This window comes from Alexandromys fortis, unplaced genomic scaffold (genome assembly GCF_014885135.2).
Source record: "Alexandromys fortis isolate MF-2015 unplaced genomic scaffold, M_Fortis_MF-2015_v1.1 scaffold_86, whole genome shotgun sequence".
NCBI lineage: Eukaryota > Metazoa > Chordata > Mammalia > Rodentia > Cricetidae > Alexandromys > Alexandromys fortis.
Window position 1 is genome coordinate 6,898,301 of NW_026067965.1, and position 20,588 is coordinate 6,918,888.

General features: G+C 43.4%; 1 protein-coding gene across 1 annotated transcript in view; it reads right to left on the reverse strand.

Annotated features, from left to right (window-relative positions):
- Agbl1 (AGBL carboxypeptidase 1) overlaps window positions 1-18,328 on the reverse strand; it is a 659,915-nt gene extending 641,587 nt beyond the window's left edge. The window contains exons 1-4 of the mRNA XM_050153973.1: window positions 18,148-18,328; window positions 16,338-16,484; window positions 11,046-11,177; window positions 7,626-7,719 (exon numbers count right to left, since the gene is read on the reverse strand). Of these exons, the coding sequence (XP_050009930.1) occupies window positions 7,626-7,719; window positions 11,046-11,177; window positions 16,338-16,484; window positions 18,148-18,328 (554 nt within the window). The remainder of the gene's footprint in view (window positions 1-7,625; window positions 7,720-11,045; window positions 11,178-16,337; window positions 16,485-18,147) is intronic.
- Window positions 18,329-20,588: the final 2,260 nt, after the last annotated feature.

Consider the following 20,588-nt stretch of genomic DNA (forward strand, 5'->3'; position numbering starts at 1 on the left):
CATATCAAAATAGCACTGTAATTGAACAAAGCAGACGGCCTCCAAGCTGCCCTCATCCCCAAATCTCTGCCTGAACTCTTGGAAACAATTGGCTTTCAGTAACTCTGTACAATGGCTTCTTCTGGGCTTTTTCCTTTCCGGCTGCCTGGGTGCCTTTTATTTGTTGAACATCCTCATCCCCAAAGACAGCACACCACTGCACCCTCCGCTCCACAAGAAAGCAGCTTCCCCACTGTGTGTTCTGATCTTATGGTTGTGGGATGTGGCTATGCAGTCACCCCCTGCAGAATGTGCCTGTGGCCTGTTAGAAGGATCAGCCCCCTCTGAGCAAAGGATGGTCCCAAGAGTGTTTCCTCATGAGAGTCTTTGTCTGCCTTACTCCAATCCCCTGAAGACTCTCCCCCACATATTCATGGATGTTTTTACAATTTTGAAAAGAAGGGGTGACCTGTAGGAAAATAGGAAGGCACAGACTTGTGCGTGAAATTTTACTGTATCAAGCTGGGCTCAAAGACTTATCCCTCAAGCCCCCAGTGTTGCTAGACTAAGCCTTTCTAGGCCTCAAATGGATACTTGGAGCAGATTTCAAAGATGACCCAAGCAGATGCCCTGATTGGCAGAAGCACATGAGAACATCCTCATGGGTTGGAAAATTCACCCACTTCACCAGCCCAGGACTAGATCTGAATGGCTCTTCCTGTCACATACACACACTACATTTTAACTGTTACATAGATTTAGGAACTTAAGGACAAAAAAAAAATCAGCCTATGTTGTTTGTAAGTCTCCAATGCCTACAACCAAGGTAAATGTATCAAATGCCCAATAAAAGCTCTAAAGCCCATTGGCCTTGGATTATGCGGTAGGGTGCCCTTTAGTAATGGAATACGTCTTGAAGCTCATTAGGAGTTTGATGAGCTTCTCTGTGTTTCATTGACCTCACCTTAGATGAGGGAGCTGGACAAGAGGGAAAGGTCCTTGGAAGCATCCAGCTTTCAATCCTGTGACTTGAATATCTATGACTGGCCCTTACGCCGAGAGGTCACTGGCTTCTCCAGAAGATGAAAGGGATTTCAGCCACAGGCCGCGTTGCCAGGGTTTAATTCATGTAGGAAACTATTCATCCCACTATCGGCTACAAGCCTGGAGTCAGGTTGCCGAGGCTATAATCACTTTGTCAGTAAAGTGAGCCCGTGGTGCGCATCCCCACTTTCAGCACTTGTGAAGCTGGGCTGGAATTTTTTTGTTGTTCCAGTTCCAAAGTATTTGAGTCCAAGTGCCCCGAAGCCCATGGCCTTAGAATCACCAATATGAACCCGTGCCCTGAAAACCCAGAGCTGACTTGTATTGAAAGGAAGGTTGTAAGGCTCTGAATGAGAAGAGAAGCAAAGAACACCCAGGAGGAATATGGGATCTATTTCAAGAAACAGAAGAATGTTTCCTGTAACTTGAAACGCCACTCTCTCAGTGACAAAGTGGCTGTGTCACCTAAGTTGCTATGATCATAGGAAAACCATTAGCTTTGGCTGAGTCTGCATTTATCTCTCAGCTACTATGATCAAATAAAATGAAAGGGGAAGAAGGCAGCTTGACTTTGGAAAGACAGTGGTTCAGGGAGGAGAAGAAATATGGGACATTTTTCTAGCTCATCAACTGAAGATGGAATCACCAGAAATAGCTGCCAATGAAGCAATGCCCAGTCATCCTGCCCTCGGGCACAGCTCAAATGCCAAAGAGCCCTGGCAGACAAGAGTTCTAAAGGGAGAAGATCGCTAACACTATTCTAAGTACAGGGAGCCACTAGGACTGCCAACGGGACACTAAACTGAAGAATGTGCTTATGAGGCTTGTTAGAGACCCAAACACAACGCCGCCTTCTGTTGCCAAGGTACTTAATCCCAGGTCCTCTAGCGCATGGAATATCACCCGTAATTATACCAATCTGTGTCCCAAAGACCCCCTGATCCTGAAAGTCAATCCCAGCATGACAGACCCGCTGAAAACATGTGACAGAAGGGGCGGTGCTAGTAAAGGAGACCTCTTGTGTAAGAATGAGACCAGCATGGTCTAGAACACAATTCTTGACTTTTCTTATTGTTGGGGAAACTTCAACGCCAATGAAGAATAGAGAAACAATCTCAGCCAAGTGATAATCCTGAATCTTCTTTCTCAACATGAGGTGCAATGATCGGAGACTATGATGGGGTTGAAGAAGCAGTCCCTCTTCTTCTAATTGACTTAGAACTCTGTGAGGCAGTGCAAGCTAGCAGAGTTTTGGAACTATTATATACTGGTGACATCTGATGAGCAATGTGCAACATTGGGATAAATATGATGGTATAAGGACCCAGCAGGATCAGACAGGACATTTGGGAAATGTCAAGTGGACATGACATCATGACTACTAAAAGCCTGAAGTCACAGAAGTAAGGGAAGAAGGGGACCGCTGACAGCAGAGAACGAAACAACACGAGCTCCTCTATGTCACTGGGAGTCAAAATTTCCTTTGCCTCAGGAAATTTTCCTGCTTCGTGATTTGGACTGCTCCAGGCCAGCTTTGTGTCAATAAATAAACTGGTCCACCCATGGACCAGGCGAGCAAAGAGGCACACTCTCTGCACCAGGGTCATTTCCTGCTCCCGATTTTATAGAGCACCCCACAGATTCTAAAGACCCTGTTGAGTCTATTAACAGGCCAACACAGGCAACCTAATTCAATGAGAAGTAGAGTTTTCAGATCAGTGCTACCCCGGAATCCTGCGATGCCCTTTTACTTTGGAACCTTCCCTTCTGCTAACCTGCCAGCTCCCCGAGATAGCTCTAAGAAAGACGGGGGACAGGTGGGGTTCTAACACTTCCCTTCCCTCCAGCAAGAAAAACCCTGCTCCCTTTAAAGCTGAGCCTCCAGCTTCTCTTCTTTTGGCTGGCTTCTCCAAGGTGCCTGGATTTCTCATACCACACAGTTCTTGGGAGAGAGGCCATGTGAGTTTTAGGTATGTTCAGACACATGGCAGAAGACACATGGATCCAGTGTGGGATCAAGAACAAGAATGACTTATTAATAAACATGAAGTGACTCATTCAATCGATGTCAGAGTTTGCTTATCAATACATTCATAATCCACCAATATCTTTTGGTTAAAGTACATCTTTTGAGGCAGATCCTGACATCATCCATACTAACGATGGAGTGATATAGAAATGATTAACATAGTCTCTGCCCAAAATTGTGCTGGAAAACTTTGTGAAGTATTTCATATATTAGTAGATGGAAACACTGATTGCCCTGATTTATTACCCATTACATGTTGTATACTTGCATCAAATGATCACATTGTACCTTACAAATAAGAATGATTATTATGTGCAAGCCTTCTAAAATACATTTCTTTTGCATTTTGTTAATAATCTACCATACGCTACACATGGACCTGGATTCTGTGGAGAGAAACAAAGTAAACATGGTTCAAGTTCTCTCTTGATAAGCAGAGAATTTAGAGGGAAGGGTGATGTAGAGTATTAAAGATGTGCTACAGTTGTTTATGCGGTGGAACACTTGTTTAATGATGCAAAGATGTATTTTGCATTCTTTTATGTTGCATTTGTTTGACTCTGTGAAGCTGTGTAACTTTGCCTGTCTAAAATACCTGATTGGTCTAATAAAGAGCTGAACAGCCAATAGCAAGCAAGGCAGGAGAAAGGATAGGTGGGGCTGGCAGACAGAAAGAACAAATAGGAGGAGAAATCTGGGAGGAGAAGATCAAGGAATGAGAAAAAAAGGAGAGGAGGATACAAAGGGCCAGCCACCCAGCCACACAGCCAGCCACAGAGTAAGAAGTAAAGAAAGGCATAAAGAACAGAATAAGATAGAAATCCAGACGCAACAGGTGGATGGGATAATTTAAGTTAAGGGAAGTTGGCAAGAAATAAGCCAAGCTAAGGCTGGGCATTTATAAGAAAGAATAAGTCTCTGTGCGTATTTATTTGGGACCTGAGTGGTGACCCCCACAAAAGAGCCAAAGAGTGAAGAGTAAAACAATAACTGCAGAAGAGAAGACTCCAAGGCAACACTGAGCAAGGTTAAGTAAAAAATGGGGGATGAAAAAGATTCCAGAGCATCTTTGAGGAGAGACAGTTCCATCTCCCCCACTCCCCTGAATTGGAGACTGGGTAGCTGTTTGATCCTTTGATAAAATGGCACCAGCATTCCTGGAGCTGGCCACACTCAGAGACAGCTGGCTAGATAAAGTGGTGGGAAGAGGAATGGGAGAGAAATAAATGAAGCACATTCTTGATGGTTTCTAGAGGCTGTAAGAGCCTTCCATGTTTGACCATGACTGTTCAGATCAAGATGGGGAGGAAAAGAAAGTGAGAAGGCGCAAGCCAACCCAACGACACACTGGGAAAGAGTGCCAACACGGTGGGCATGTAGCAAACGAAGGAAGACTGGAATGACTGCCTTCCCAGGCACGGAGGCTGGCACCAAGCCACGGGAGGCTTGTGATAGCGCCACACAGGCCCTCCTCCCTAGTAAGCCTGGAACTACAGTTATAAATCTTGCCCTGAGTACCGCTGGAGATCGGAGGACAGCTGCATGTCTATTTTGGGGACGCACAGGAGAAGTAGAGCAGGTTTAATCTCCTCAGGGGGAAGGAGTCACAGTGGCACCACACTGGGCACTGCTCTCGCAAATCCACCCTGGAATAACTCTCCCATTGCTTGCAAGGGTTTGAAGGATAATACCCAGGGTGGGTATTCATGTCCTGCAGGCATGCTGCCATCTGCTCCCCTGGAAGAGCCCACAAAACCATAGGTCTGGCATGTAAGTGCAGGAAACTTGGTGGAATTTATTTGGGCTCATCTTAGTTGAGAGTTGGGAGATGGAGCTTGGGGGAGCTGTCTGGCTGCAGGCAGGCAGGCAGGCAGCCTATCACCCAGCTGCATCTCAATTAGCGGTGACTGACGTATCCTAGCATGTCAAATCCCACAGACTCTTCTAGCCATTATGTCTACTGTCTACAATAAACCTATAAGGTCAGACCTAGCATTCCCACTTGGAGAAATGCCAGCGTCAAGTTAAGGAAACCGAAGTGACTCAGCAAGGAATCAGCTAGAGCTGCTAGGGGGTGTCTTCCAACTTCGGGGCCTTCATTTCTCGTGTTCTAGTTGGAAAGTATAGGTGTGAGGGGGTGGAGGTTAGAAAACAAAGTGGCTTGGGGAAAGAATTCAAAAGCAGGGAGAATAGTTATTTAGCCTTTGAGAGGAAATGGCCATTCAATTGAAGAGAAAGATTCCCTATCATTAAGCAAATTGTTCCATGGAACTGAACCATTTAGACGGTAAAAGAAATTTAAGCAAACTTTAACTACTCATGATTGTCTTACATATGGTGGTTTTAGAATTATAACCCTGGAAATAGACTACTAGATACTCCAAGGGTGCTTTAAAGGTGGAGGCTCATGGATCAGGCAGTGCTTAAGTCCTGGCTCTTTCCCTTAAATCCCCACTTTTTTCAGCTTCAATTTTCCCCCCTGTAATAGCACCTGCCTCAAAGAAGAACAGAGGCTCAAGAGAGACAATGCGTGCTAAGAGCTAAGCGCTGTGCGAGGCACCTAATCAACACCAGCATAGGCTAAGAGCTGAGCGGATGCTAGGCACCTAATAACACTGGGTCGATGACACCTGCATTGGAAAGGCTGGTGAAGAGGCCACTCCTCTGTGGACGTTCGGTTCTCAGTTTGGCATTTTTCTTTGGGAAATTTCTAGGACTGATCAGACATGCTGAAGTGGTAGGTAGGGTGCTTCGAAATATCACTGAGATCCTTGGCAATTTCCTTTCTTAGAAGCCTTCCACCCCTGTTAATCTCTTGTCCCAAGGCACCTTGATCAGATATGTACCTGAACTTAATTTTTTTGCAGGAGGAAAGAAAAGCAATTCAGATGGCAACAGTAGGTATCCCTAATAAGGGCATGTCTATGCTTTAACTATTTATGATTGTCTTACATATGGTTGTTTGGTTGCTTTGTCCTCCTAATCTTGGCTTTAGTAACCAAGACAGCAGAAGCCATCAGGACTGAAAAACTATAGGACCTCATTGTCCCTTGATAACCAAGGTTAACTGACAAAGACAAGGGGTTTTCGTAGAAAAACCCTTCAAACAGCATGATATTCATGGCAAAGAAGAGATTACTGACTGAGACTCATATGCACAGGGGCACAGGGAACACTACTTTGATTATATAATATAATATTATTATTATTATAATTAGGTATACCTAATTATTATTATGCCTGTAATATGCATTTTTCTCATACACTATGTAAATTAGGCATACCCTTATGACTAAGGCAGTAGGATAAAGCTCATGTTTTAGTGACCAAAAGACACATTGAAACTGCCAATCCCAGCAGTTTCTTAAGATCTAGAACAGAGTCCCAGGAGAGGAACAACAATAGGAAGGAAGGCATCATGGGCTAAAGGTCCCTCGGTAGAGTTGTGTTGACTCCGTTTTGCAATTTCCAAAATGAAATGCACACTGTACTAGCCCCTTTACAAAGGTGGTATGTGAGAAGCAGAATTCCCTGGCCAAATTGGCCTCGTAATGGAGCACACTAGAGTTAGGCCCAGTGTGTATAGAGGGCTTTGTGAAGACTCACAGTAAAGAAAACCTATCTCACTTTGTGTAAGCCAGAACTTCTCAGTTTATTTGATGGGGCCATTTTTTGGGGGACTGATATGCAATGTATTTCACTTTAGGAAATGCTGGTGTAGAGAACCGTAGGGGAGGATGGATGATGATGATGGCGTAACTGTGGTGACCCAAGAGAAAAATAATCAGGTGAAACATGAGCCTAAGATTGATGCTAGGATGCAGAAAATATCATGGCTGGGCATGGAAATGCTACTTGCCAAATGACCCCATAGATCTTAGAAATTGGCTGAATTTCTTCTAATATTCTCTCAAGGTCCTCGCTGAGTCACTCCCATAAATGATGGATCTTAGTGGTTCGGAATATCTCTAATGCCTTTATGTGAAGCCATCTCCCTTTTTAACTCAGTGATTGACTCCACTCTAGGATGCAGAGGCAGAGGGAATAGGCCAGGTTTCATTCTCCGATCATATAACCGCGTAACAAGACCAGCACACAACAATGATGGGCTATTAGGAGGCGTGGAACTCATCTAAGAAGTTTAACTGGTTGATTCTTTTGAGACCCTGTCACTTCTGGGCTATCGTGTGAGGGTTATGCTCATTTATCACTGCAGGTAAAAAAAAAGCTTATCTGAAAGCACCAGGCCAAAATCAACAACAACAAAAGAGAATATGAGGTTTCCAGTCTGGATGATATGGATTTTAACTTCACCTCTTCCATCCCCTGGCCCTGTAACCTTAGATCCAGCTCTCTCTGCATTTTAGCTTGCGGGTTATATGCTCATTTTGGGATTATTATAAGGATAAGAGGAAGGAAGAAACTTTGGAGCAGGTAGAGATGCAGACACTGTAGGTCTACAAGGAAGAAAACAGCAACAGATTGGACCGGGAGCATCAAGATCTAAGGGCAGCCATCTCTACCTTGCCGGCCTTCACACAGAGCCCAGGGGTACTGTGAACATGCCCGGTACCTGATTGTCCTTGTGTGCTTTCGGGTGTAAGGAGGAATGACCTTGAAGAGAAGTTCCATGGCTCCATTAATTCCCAGCATGGCTCCTGTGGTTACTGAAGACAAAAAGGACAGTAGTTAGTAGCTATTGTCACAGAAACATGTGCTAATACAATTTGGATTTAATCATTGACAACTTTAAGGTGGTTAATAAAATAACAACAAAAAATTAAAAACCTCTTTCCAGCAGTATAGTAAATGGGGTAGCTCTTTCTTTCTACCTCAGTTTCTAGTTCTCCTCAATTTTAATACTAGAATCCCCCAAGACTGAGGCAATAAGTTGACTGATTTCTATTAGCATACCAGTAGAAGAATTAGCCCTTTGCTCCAATATAACCAGCCTGAGAATATTTCCCTTTTCATCCAGTTATTAAAACATGGTCCTAGATCAGAATTATAGAAAGTCAAGGGAACGCCAGGTAAATAAAAACTTCCAGATGTCACTGACATCTCCCAGAATGCCCCAGCTTCTTTCCAATATGGTCCATATCCCTTCTCAACTCAGGTGAATCTGAGAAAAGCACAGAAGAGGAAGCCAGGAGATGCAGAAATGGAGGAGGGGACAAGGATGTGAAGGAAGAAAAATGATCCTCCGATAAGGTGGCTCCTCTCTCTCCTCCATTGTACTAGTGCGTCAGAGAGGGTAGAGCTAGACTGCCTGGTACTTTGGGCCTGACTTATTCTGGGAAAATGAGTGGGAACAAGGCATCTCAAAGATGCAAAGAGATGAACAAGATTAACTTGTTGCAGGGCACAGGAAAGGAATGAGGTTCTGGAGGTGGCGATATCACAGTCCTCTGTATAAGACAGAGACTGTGGCCAATGCCTTGATTGTTATAAGGGGTTATATGTTGTATGTTGTATGAAGTATATGTTCCTCTGTCTGTGCTCCTACTGAGAAGAGTACCCAAGATCCAGATGGCATGCTTTTAGGCTACTCACTAATGACAGCTGTCTTTCATAAAATGCCACGGTTCCTCTTTTACTGTTTTGGAGACAGGTTTGTACAGATTCGTTCAGATATTATCAAATGCACTCTGATAGTCTTTGTGTTTCTCTCTCTCTCTCTCTCTCTCTCTCTCTGTCTCTCTCTCTCTCTCTCTCTCTCTCTCTCTGTGTGTGTGTGTGTGTGGTGTGTGTGTGTGCGTGCATGGGTGTGTGGTTTGTGTGTGTGTGTGCGTGCATGGGTGTGTGGGTATGTGTGGGCTAGAGAGAAAGAGAAGCCACTGTCTGTGAACAAAGAGCCAATAATCCATCTCATTATTATTCTGAAGGAAAATTGTCTCTTTATGTATTCCCCATGTTTATTAAGAAAATGCAACAGAGAAAATTGAGATACTGAGCCAGGCATAGCCGCACATGGCTGCAATCCCAGCATTTGGGAGATGGAGGCAGGGCGATATGGAATTCAAGGTTATCTTTGGCTATATGATGAGTTTGAGGGCAGTCTAGGCTACATGTTTAAAGTAAAATAAAAATGAATAAAATTGGCATATTTCAGCAGTTATTAGGCTATCTGGAGAAATTACATAGCTACTCTTCCTGCATGTACTCTTCATGTGATTTCAAAATATTAGAGAAATTTTGGGTGGGGAAAGGGCAGCTGCTGTGTCATGGTGTTAGCTATGCCCACGATCTTATCTGACAAGTCTATGAAATTTGCTGAGGGTTGCCCGCATCCCCCCAAATCCACTTTAAAGCCCTCATCCCCATGATGTAAAGAAGTAAGTAATTAAGTTAAAGGGGGCACACTGGAAGAGGAATATAACCTAATCTCTCTTGTGCCTGTCATAAGGAATATTCAAGCATAGAAAGAGACTACGAATGTGCAAGCCCATGGAGAAAACCTCGTGCAGACACAGCAAGATGAAAGATTCTTCTTAAAGCCAAGGAGACAGGCTATAGAAGAAACAAGCCTCGCCACCATCTTGATCTCAGACCTCCAGCCTTTAGCACCATGAGAAAATTAATTCCTGTTGTTTTAGGGAGACAAAAACCTAGCAGATTAACAGTAATAATTATTGCTGCTATAATTTTACAAAGTGGAAAAAAAATGAGGTTAATCAGGTCAAATACCGCGTTCCATGACTCATAAGAAATAGCACCAGAGTCAAAGCCAGGGCTCCCTGGCTCTAAGCCCACATTCTTTCCCCTACGGAGAATATTACATCTAAATAATTGTCACTGTTATTCCCCAGGAAGGGAGCTCAGAGAGGAGAAATGAAAGTCTACGCTCATTACATGTGAGATAGGAGGTATAGAATCTAATCTATTAATGAAAAGTGCCTCCGCGTGGAGTAGAATTAACGTGATTTTTGGAATTTTAAAGCCAGCCTTCAGGACTTTTTATCTGTATAAATTTAAGTAATTGCTTCACTCTTTTAAGCTGCTGGCGTTTTCTTTGCTGAGATATAAAAATGTAGATCTAAACACATAATTATTGTGATAATTAAAAATAGTTGAATTAAGTAGATGCTTAATAACTATCAGCTGACATGTTTTGATGCAATCACCCAGAGAGAGGATTTGTTGGGAAAGAGCATAAAGGTAAAGAAAAAAAAAAATCAGTAACGATTTTGTTATAACAGTGAGCAGCTTCATGGGATTAAGAAGGACTAGCCTTTATTTTTTTTGTTTTTTATATTTCTTTATAATTTATTGGTTTTAATTGAGCTATACATTTCCCCACTCCCCCTCTTTAATGTGTGTGTGTGTGTGCGTGCGTGCATAGATGCACAAGCGTGTGGATGGGTTCACACGCACGTGTTTGAGGAGGCCAGGTGTCATCCACAAGAATGCTGTCTACTTCCGTGAAGACAGGGTCTCTCATTGGCTTAGACCTCACCAATCAGGCTATGCCAGCTGGTCAGTAAGCTCCAGGAGTCCTCCTGTCTCCACCTCCCAAGCACTGGGATTATGAGTGCACATCACCATCCCAGTATTTTCATATGGGTTCTCAAGGCCTCAGGCTTGCAAGTCAACAACTTTGCTGGCTGAGTTATCTCCCCAGCCATTATGTTGTTTTCTTTTTTAAAAAAAAAAAAAGACATAACACATAACACATAATGTTATGCCTATATCAAGGCCTGAAGGAAGCCTGCCTTTCTCCTGCCGCGCGAATTCTTTAACCAGTCGTGCTGATAGAGAACCTTGGGATGCTGTGAATGCAACTCAAAGGAAACTCAACGCCTCGGAACTAGATCAAGAGCTCTGTCTGACCAAGGCAATAAATAAACAGCTTCTGGCCCCTGCAGTCTCTGGATTTTTCAGGTTCCTTTCTGTGTCTGGATAGGACCGCAGGCATCCTCACCTCCATGCAAACCTTCACTCCCCCACACCACCACATGGTTTCCAGACGTCCCAACCCAGGCCTAGAACTTACCACTGGAGGCAAACACTCGCAGTGCCCAGAGACAGTGCAGGAGGTTCTGGCTATGAGACAGGTTCTTCCTGGCCAGAATCAAGGTCACATCAAGAGCTTCTAATTCCAGCGCCTTCTGTCCAAACTTCTTATCTAAAAACACAAATCCATCTCTCTTAATTACGTCTCAAATTTATTATGAAGGCTTAGGGAAAGAAATAACAAGGGGGGGGACAGTTAGACAAAGACACTTTTTAATGTCATTAAAATATTCTTAATATGCCCCCATCAGAACCAAATGAATGAGAAGAGAGGAACTCTGGGTGCACTTATGGACAGGGTGGCTCTGGGGTCTAAGAATGCAAGTCTTTGGACTCTGAAGACATTCCTGGTCATCTCCATGTATATCGATGTATTTACGACAAATCTGGGGTGAAGGAAACACAGCCTTCGAATGTAGTGCATGAGTTTTGATTGGACCCTGCTTGCTTTTCTTTACCTTTTTTCTCTTTCTTTTCTGAGACAGGGTTTTTCTACATAGCCCTGGCTGTCCTGAAACTCACAATGGAGACCAGGCTTGATGTGGGAGTGTCATATCAATCTGTTGATTTCATTGGCTGAGCAATAAAAGAAACTGCTTGGCTGGCCCTGATTGGTTAGAACATAGATGGGAGAAGTAAACAGAATAGAATTCTGGGCGGAAGAGGAAGTGAGGTCAGACTCTGCTCTGCTCCTGGACAGACTGGACAACTCTGCTTGTTAGAACATAGATGGGAGAAGTAAACAGAATAGAATTCTGGGCGGAAGAGGAAGTGAGGTCAGACTCTGCTCTGCTCCTGGACAGACTGGACAACTCTGCTTTCTGGAGCAGAGACGCCATGCTACACTCTCCCAGGATGGACGAAGGCTAGAATCTTCCCGGTAAGTGTACCTTTGGGGTGCTTACACGCATTATTAGGAATGGGCTAGTCCAGGTGCGAGAATTAGCCTGTAAGGGCTAGAGTTCATGGGCCAAGCAGTTCTTTAAATGAATACAGTTTGTGTGTTGTTATTTAGGGCATGAGCTAGCCAAGCGGCCGGAGTGTTGGGGATGCAGCCCCGCCGCTGCTTCCTATTTCAACACAGGCTGGCCCCAAACTCACAAAAATCCACCTGCCTCTGCTTCCCACGTTGTGTTGGGGTTAAAGGCGTGTGCCGGGCCTGGGTCTTAACATTTTTGATTGGATGTTGTTATAAATATGCAAAAGATAGTACGGAAGTTTTAGAGAAGTTAGAGCAAAGTCATTGGGAGATGGTGATACTCTTTCTACTTAACAAAGAATTTTCATAATAAAAAGTAAAAACAGATTTTAAGAAACAAATAAAAATTAAAAACTATCTCTAGATTGCTCGAATGTCCTGACATCTAGTGTTGTAGGTAAACCATCATCATCATTTTAATAGTTACAAAAGAAGCAGTGAAACCAAGGAAAGAGCCTCCTGTTTAGGATCTTTGTACCCACTAGCAGGTGACTGTGTCTAACTACACTTGTTTGTGTCATTTCCTAAGTGTGGTGCCTTAAATCATTATGACTGTTGTAAGACTCATAGAAATATACTTCTATATTTGTTTTGTTATTTCATTTAGCATAATTCTCTGGGTACTCCCATTAGGCTACATAATACTCCATTTCACATGAATACCACATTTTTTTTAATCTGCCATCTATCCATGGATGCTTAAGCTATTTCTATGTCGAGGTCACTGCGCATATTATTACAGTGAAAACAGGAAGGAGAGATCTTTATAAATTATTCATTTCTTTTCCTTTGGGTATTTGTTCAAATCAGAGATTATCGAAATATCTCAGTCAGATGGTAATTTTAGGGCTTGCTTGTTTTGAAACACGGTCTCCTGTAGCCCAGTCTGACCCCTGGACTGACTATGAGCTTCTGAACCCCTGCCTTTGTCACCCAAGTGTTGGGGTCCAGGTGTGGATCACCATGGCGAAGCGGTAGCTTTTTTTTTAATTCTCTATGTCATTTTCAATAACGGCCATCCTGATTTTTAGCACTACAAAGTGTGCAAAGGCTCCCTTTTCTTCACACCCTCACCAACGTTTGTTCTCTTTTGTCTTGTTGGCGTGTCACCCCGGCTAGCATGAGGGCGTGTGTGCACAACGGTGAAGAATGAAACTCTGCTTCTTCCTGCTGACTTCAGGGACCGAGGAGAGGAATCAGGGAAGGAGGATAGGTCAAGAGACACAAAATAGCAATTTCAGCTTCGAGTAAACAAATCTAGAGCTCTTGTGTTCAACGTGAAGATGAAGTTAACAAAATTGTTCCCTGCTAAATACGTAGATTTTAGCTGCTCCCGTTGTGAAAATAAAGCGATTTTATGAGATCACAGATGCGTTCGTCTGCTTCATTGTAGTAATGACACCGCTACTTGTATTTCATAACGCCATGTTGAAAACCCCGATATACACAATAAAATTTGTTGTAAAATTGAAGCTGGGAAGATGTCTCAGTAGGTAATAGTTATGTGAATTTGGGGAACTTAGTTCAGATCCTTTACAGCAATGCAAAGAGCTTTGTGTGAATGCACATATACCAGTACTATGGGGGATCAACAGTAAGAGGATCCCAGAAGCTCACTCACTGACAAACAAATCTCATAATGTGAGCTTTGGGTTCCATGAGAGACTCCATCTCAAAGGAACAAAGCAGGGAGAAAATGAGAAAGATATCCAACATCAGCCCCTGATTTCTACATGTACATGTGTGCATGTACATACATGTGACTAAATGGACACACATATGTACGTATACCACACACATACACACACAAGGAACCACTGTCAATGTATGTCTCTTATCACTTGACTGTTAGTCCCTAGCCCCATATGCTAAGGAGATGACCTAATCCCTCATCTACTCTTCCTAGAAACTCTGGAATTAAATTTTATGCTTCCATTTTAGACATAAGGGCACCATGGTCCATAACCCTTAAGTAACTTGACCAGGGTCACGCAGCTAGTAAGCATCAGGGACGGACTTGTAACCAGCCCTCCCTGTGTGCCTGGGGGATATATCAGGTCTCTACAGTCTTTTCTTAGAGTTCACTTGGCCCACTCAGCTTTGGTGACTTTCCCTCGTTCTTCAGGTTTCAGCTCGGATGTCACTGTCCCTGACCATGCCATCCTAGGGGAGCATCAGTCTTTCTCTTCCTTGAGGCACTCGTCACAGTCTGCTACCATCCGGCTAATTATTTGCTGACCAGCTGGCCTGTCCCACTTGGAACAGAAGCACAGCGAGAGCAGACTCCTTTACAGTCTTGATCACAGAGATATCTGCAGGGTATAGACCAGTGCATGAGCAATCACTAAATGAATACTGTTAGTTATGCTGGAACACATCCATGCAGGTACTAGCTAATACCTGTTTCGTGGTCCATTTCTAGTAGGCCAATGAGGGTGAAGTAGAGATCTAAACATTGAAAGAGTGTGCTGTAGCCTTCGGCTTCTGCTACTGACAACAGCATCAAAAGGGGCCTGAGCTGCTTCTCTGTTGTGACCATCATGACAGTCAACATACAGTTGAACTCTTTAAGCGTTTTGCAAAAGCTTGCGTGAACTCTAAATGCTTAGATTATTCAACCCTGCTCCAGAAAGTTCCAGCGACCTAAGAAGGTGTTTCCGGAGGAAAGAGAAATAGTCATGAGCTCTATTGCTATGTGACTTATCACAGAAGGCTGAACTAACAGTGCCCACCTTGATTCAGTTCTACCCAGACAGCTGAGATGTCATCTTATTTGGAAAGAGAGTTCTGTACACTGAATTAGCTAAGAAGGGATCAGACAGGACAGAGTGGTACCTAGACTTTATGGTGGACACCCCTGCATGAAGAAGAGAGAACACACAAAGTGAACACAGGGAACGCTCTGTGAATACAAGATAGAGAAGGGAATGATTGTCTACAAATCAAAAGAAAGAGAAAAAGGAAAGGAGGAAGGGAGGCAAAGAAGGAAGGGAGGAAGAGAAAGGAAGGAAGGAAGAAAAGGGAGAGAGGGAGGGAGGGAGGGAGGGAGGGAGGGAGGGAGGGAGGGAGGAAGGACAGATGGACGGACAAAGGTTCTGGCAGATCTAGGAGAGAAAACAGAGTCTCCCTCAGGACCTCCAAAAGGAATTACCCTCTCAGGACTTGGTTTGGGACTTATAAACTCCTCTAGTATCAGAGATTATATTTATGGTGCATAATGACAAACAATCTGTGATAATTTGCTGTGATAGCTCTAAAAATTAAATGCCCAAGTCTGGCCAGGCTTGGTGGTACATTATCTCTAATTCCAGCACTCAGGGGTTCAAGGTCATCCTTTGCTGCATAGTGAATTCCATGCTAACTTGACTACATGAGACTCTACTTCCTAACCAAGAGCGGAAAGCTGATGCACGCACTGTCCTTCTCTGTGAGAAATATCTCCTAGAATTGTTTCATTTTGTGTAAGGATTTAAAATGCACTGGAACCCCTCCCATCTTCTCTGACTTATGATCCGAGCTTTTGCAGTTCGTGCCGGCAATGACTACAGCGTTTGGGTACCATTCATTCATCTCTAAGCACCACATTTTTTATTACCTGACATCTAGATTTTTTTCTAAATTTATCTTGCCAAGTAGTATGGTGCATACCTCTGCTCCCAGTGTGCAGGAAGTTGAGGCAGAAGGATTGCATACTAAGGCCACCCTTGATGTGGGAGTGATTTTTTACTAATAAAGAAACTGCCTAGGCCCATTTGATAGGCCAACCCTTAGGTGGGTGGAGTAAACAGAACAGAATGCTGGGAGAAAGAAGCTGAGTCAAGGAGTCGCCATGATTCTCCCACTCCAGACAGATGCAGGTTAAGATCTTTCCTGGTAAGCCAGCTCGTGGGCTACACAGATTATTAGAAATGGGTTAGATTAATATGTAAGAGCTAGCCAATAAGAGGCTACAGATAACGGGCCAGGCAATGTTTAAAAGAATACAGTTTCCATGTAATTATTTCGGGCATAAGCTAGCCATGCGGGCGGCCGGGTGCCGGGGACGCAGCCCTGCAGCTCCTTCAACACACCCTGAGCGACATAGTTTGAAGCCAGAATAAAAACCATGCAAGATTCTGTGCTTCAAAATAATAATAACCTAAAGTAAAATGTCTCCCATATAAACTGGCCTTGCAATCACCAAGGCACTTGAGACCCCCGTTTTGCCTCCCCAGCAGGATGTCCCCAAATGCTCTCGGGGAACAGCCACAGAAGTAAGCTGTCAGTCATCACTGGGTCTTGAAGTGTTAGTACCTCTCAGGCCAACTTTGGCCATCAGCCTGAAGAGAGGCAGGAGAATGTCATAGTCAGGAGACGCTGATCTTGCTGTGTCCACCAGAGTCTGCAGAAGGGCTTCACTGCCACCTTTGTCGATCATGTAGTGAATCCTCCGGTCTGTGCCTGGGAGGAAACCAGAGGAAAGATGAGCCACAGATAGTAACCCTCCTTCCCAGAGCAGACCTCAGCCCTCACAGCCAGACACAAGCAAAGGCTCCTTCATTTCGCCACAGAAACACAGACTGGCAGATTCTTGACATGCGTCATCTTCAAGTTGTACTACCATCTGAAGGGAGAAAGGTGTGAAATATGGCAATTGTGAAATATTGAGATATTTTAATATATTTACCTTCCATAAATATGACAAATTGAATGATATTGGAAGTTCTGGAGACCTGTCAACTTTTTACAGATGTGTATATATGTATGTGTATTTATATAAATAGACATGCAGGCATTATATATACTATATATGATGTACATTATCATATACTAAATATTCTTCTACAAAACACTGGAAACATTAGTAACAGGAAGGGGTTGTTCCTTATCTATAATCATTTTATTGATGATGTAATGATTTTCTAATTCTGCTCTTTTAGCAATGAGTAGAAAGGAAATAGAGGAATCACTGTAGGAACAGCCTAAGAAATGAAATACCCAGGCATATCATTTGAGGGCTCTCGAGCAGAGTCCTGAACAATGGGGAAGTAATGGTCTTTCTACCAAAGAATAGATTTGACTAAGGATACCTCCAAAGTAGTGATCACACATTAACATGGGAAAAGCCCTGTGTTACCTAATCAAGGTAGCCAGCAAGGTGTAATGACATCAAGGAAGAAATTCTGTTTTCCCCATCCTAATGAAAACAGAATTGTCTACCAAAAAGAGGGAAGAAAATAAGGGGGGAGAGGGAGGGAGTGGAGAGCCACTGCATCCAGGAGTGGTGGTGCACATTTGTAACACATAGGTATAGACAGAAGGGTTGCTAGTTCCAGGGCAACCTGAGCTATAGAGTGAGACGTTGGCTTAAGAAAAAAAAAAAAAACATTCATATTGGAGAAGAAATTCCAAGGATTAACTCTAAAGATTTCGCACTCCTCCTGAAGATAGGTTTAGCTCAGAAGATGAGTGATGGCCTGCAAAATGGAACTCATTCATAAAACAAACAAAAAAATACAGGAAGCAACCCTGCCACCAACAAACATAAAAGGTGATTTTTAAAAGAGGCCACCGTGTGACGGGACCTTTAAGGTTTTCATCTCTAGCATGCCAGTCATCCCTAACGTTGCCTGTTTGTGCTAATATCGCTTAACCCAGTTAACCCAGCTGACTCCAGGTACTCAGTCCTGGCATCTCCTTTCCGACAATGTAAGTGGCTTCCCTGCCTCAAAGTCCTATCTCCACGTGATATATGTAAGAAAGCTGCAGTCCCTAGTTCTTCCGGTGAACCACAGAGGAAGCGAGCCTAGGGAGGTGAGGGTGTAGCTGCTGAGGAGCCCTCCTAGATGAAGACATTTGGCTCTACAGAGGAGAAAACATAGCAAAGCCACCCAACATCTCACTGCGTCCTTAGCTTGGACACTGTTAGGTAGGTGACAAGACCCAAGAGCCTAAGTATGATCATCCCACTCTACACAGGTCTTGTCTCATAACAACAAGGGGGAAATATGGGCTGGGGGTTCTGTCTCACCCAGGAAAGCTCAATTACAAAACTACCCAGCTTCACGGGTTCCTGAGACAGACCACAGCCAGCACTGGCCCCAGTTCACCATAGTCTACTCACCAACAGAAAGCAGATCGCTGAGGACCTGGAGGATGGCCAGGATCGATGCTTTGTCGGAGGAGCTCTGCAATGACAACACAGACAGACATCTTGGCAAGGAATGCAAGACGATAGAGGTGGCTTGGTTAGAGATGCAAAGAATAGGCAGAGTTAAGTCTTGTTGTACTGAGAAGGACTCCATAAAGTAAAGGAATGGATGGGGGCACTCATTAAGTAGCAACGAGTACTCTCATTGAGATAGGGGCTTCACAGCCTGTGCCTAGATAGTATTTGAGACCCACCTTTGGGGACCAGTTTAATAATAACATTATTAAGGTACACACAAACATGAGTATTGATGAATGACCCAGAGGCAACAAACTAAAGGAAGGAGCTTTGTGGGCCTCTGTCACAGAACATCATATGTTTAATAAGTATATGATATTAAATAGTAAGTAGCCTCAGATTATTTTCAGGGCTGATCACAAGAAGAAACGGAAGCCTTCTAAATGTGCTGATGCAAATACTGCCTTGTCAAACAAAGACAAACTTTGACTTTCTCCAGAAAAGAGCAGAGTCGTAACAGATCCTTTTGTGAGGGTTGTCTTGGAAATCCTTTTAAGTCTTGATGTAGCCGTTTGTTTTTTTCAGAAGAAAAGTCTCCGTTCAGAAGGTGGAAAATTGGCAGAATTTTCTGAGGTAACCTATATCATAGTTCCGGAAATACAATCCATTCTAGGCTGCCACTGTGAGGTTGGGGGGAGGTCATTTTTGTCTTTGTTTATTTGGGTAGGTGCGCCATTTACAATGAAGCCTTAACATTCCCTTGAGGAAGTTTTATGCTCTTTATTGGCTTCAAAGACCTCCATAATTCTCCACTGTACATAGGATAAAGGCAGGAAGCCAAACGTTTTAATGATTTTCTGCTGCTGTCTCCAACTTCACTATGAATTTCAATCCCCATGTCCAAAATAGGTATTTCCCACAGTAACTTGTAGATTCCTGCCTAAGCAATGTTATAGCTTGGTCTACAAATTTAACCAAACTGTTCCCTCTTCTGGCAGCTCATTCCCTGCCTTTCAGCCTGGTCAATGCTAGCTCATCCTTCCAGTGCATGGTGGACTCTGGGATAGCTCCACCCTTCCTTCCCACAAGCCAGCTCTGGGATACAGTCTACCTCTCCCTCACATAGCTCAGTTCTTAACATAACACTCCCTGGATAATTCTGACATCACAGTGTCACCTAGCTTCCTGTCCCATCTCCACTAGGTACCAGAACCTTTAGCAAACAGCACGGGGCAGAGGGGTTGCTCCAGAGAAAATGCGAAATTAATATTTCTAATGGACTACAAAAGAACAACAGGAGCCGGGCGGTGGTGGCGCACGCCTTTAATCCCAGCACTCGGGAGGCAGAGGCAGGCAAATCTCTGTGAGTTCTAGGTCAGCCTGGTCTAGAAGAGCTAGTTCCAGGACAGAAACCAAAAAGCTATGGAGAAACACTGTCTCGAAAAAAAAAAAAAAAAAAAAAAAAGAACACCAGGGGATCCTCAAAGACCACTACCATCCAGTACACATTCCAGAAAGACATACTTCAAAGTACCTACCAGGGCTTTATATTCCAGCATAAAATTCCAGAGGACATTAAAAGACATTAAGTTAGATATCTTTTTTTTTAGATTTCATTTTTTTATTGATTTTTATTGAGCTCTACATTTTTCTCTGCTCCCATCTCTGCCTCTCTCCTCCCCTTCAACCCTCTCCCAAGGTCCCCATGCTCCCAATTGAATCAAAAGATCTTGTCTTTTCTACTATCCATGTAGATTAGATCTATTTATGTCTGTCTTTATACTATATTTCAATTGTTTTTATTGAGCTATACATTTTTCTCTTCTCTCCTCCTTCCCTCCCCTTTCCTTCTACCCTCTCCCATGACCCCCACGCTCTCCATTTACTCAGGAGATTTTGTTTTTTTTACCTTCCTATGTAGACCCCTGTATGTCTCTCTTAGGGTCCTCTTTGTTGTCTAGCTTCTCTGGGCTTGTGGCCTTTAGGCTGGTTTTTCTTTGCTTTGTGTCGAAAAGCCACTTCTGAGTGAATACATATTGTATTTGTCTTTCTGGGTGTAGGTTACCTCATTCAATATGTTTTTATCTAGATCCATCCATTTGCCTGCAAATTTCAAGATTTCATGATTTGTTACTGCTGTGTAGTACTCCATTGTGTAAATGTACATTTTCTTTATTCATTCTTCAGTTGAGGGTCATCTAGATTGTTTCCATGTTCTTGCTATTACAAATAATGCTGTTATGAGCATAGTTGAGTACATGTCCTTGTGGTATGATTGAGTTTCTTTTGGGTATTTACCCAAAAGCGGTATTGCTGGCTCTTGAGGAAGGTTTTTTCTAATTTTCTGAGAAATCACCATACTGATATCCAAAGGGGCTGTACCAGTTTGCACTCGC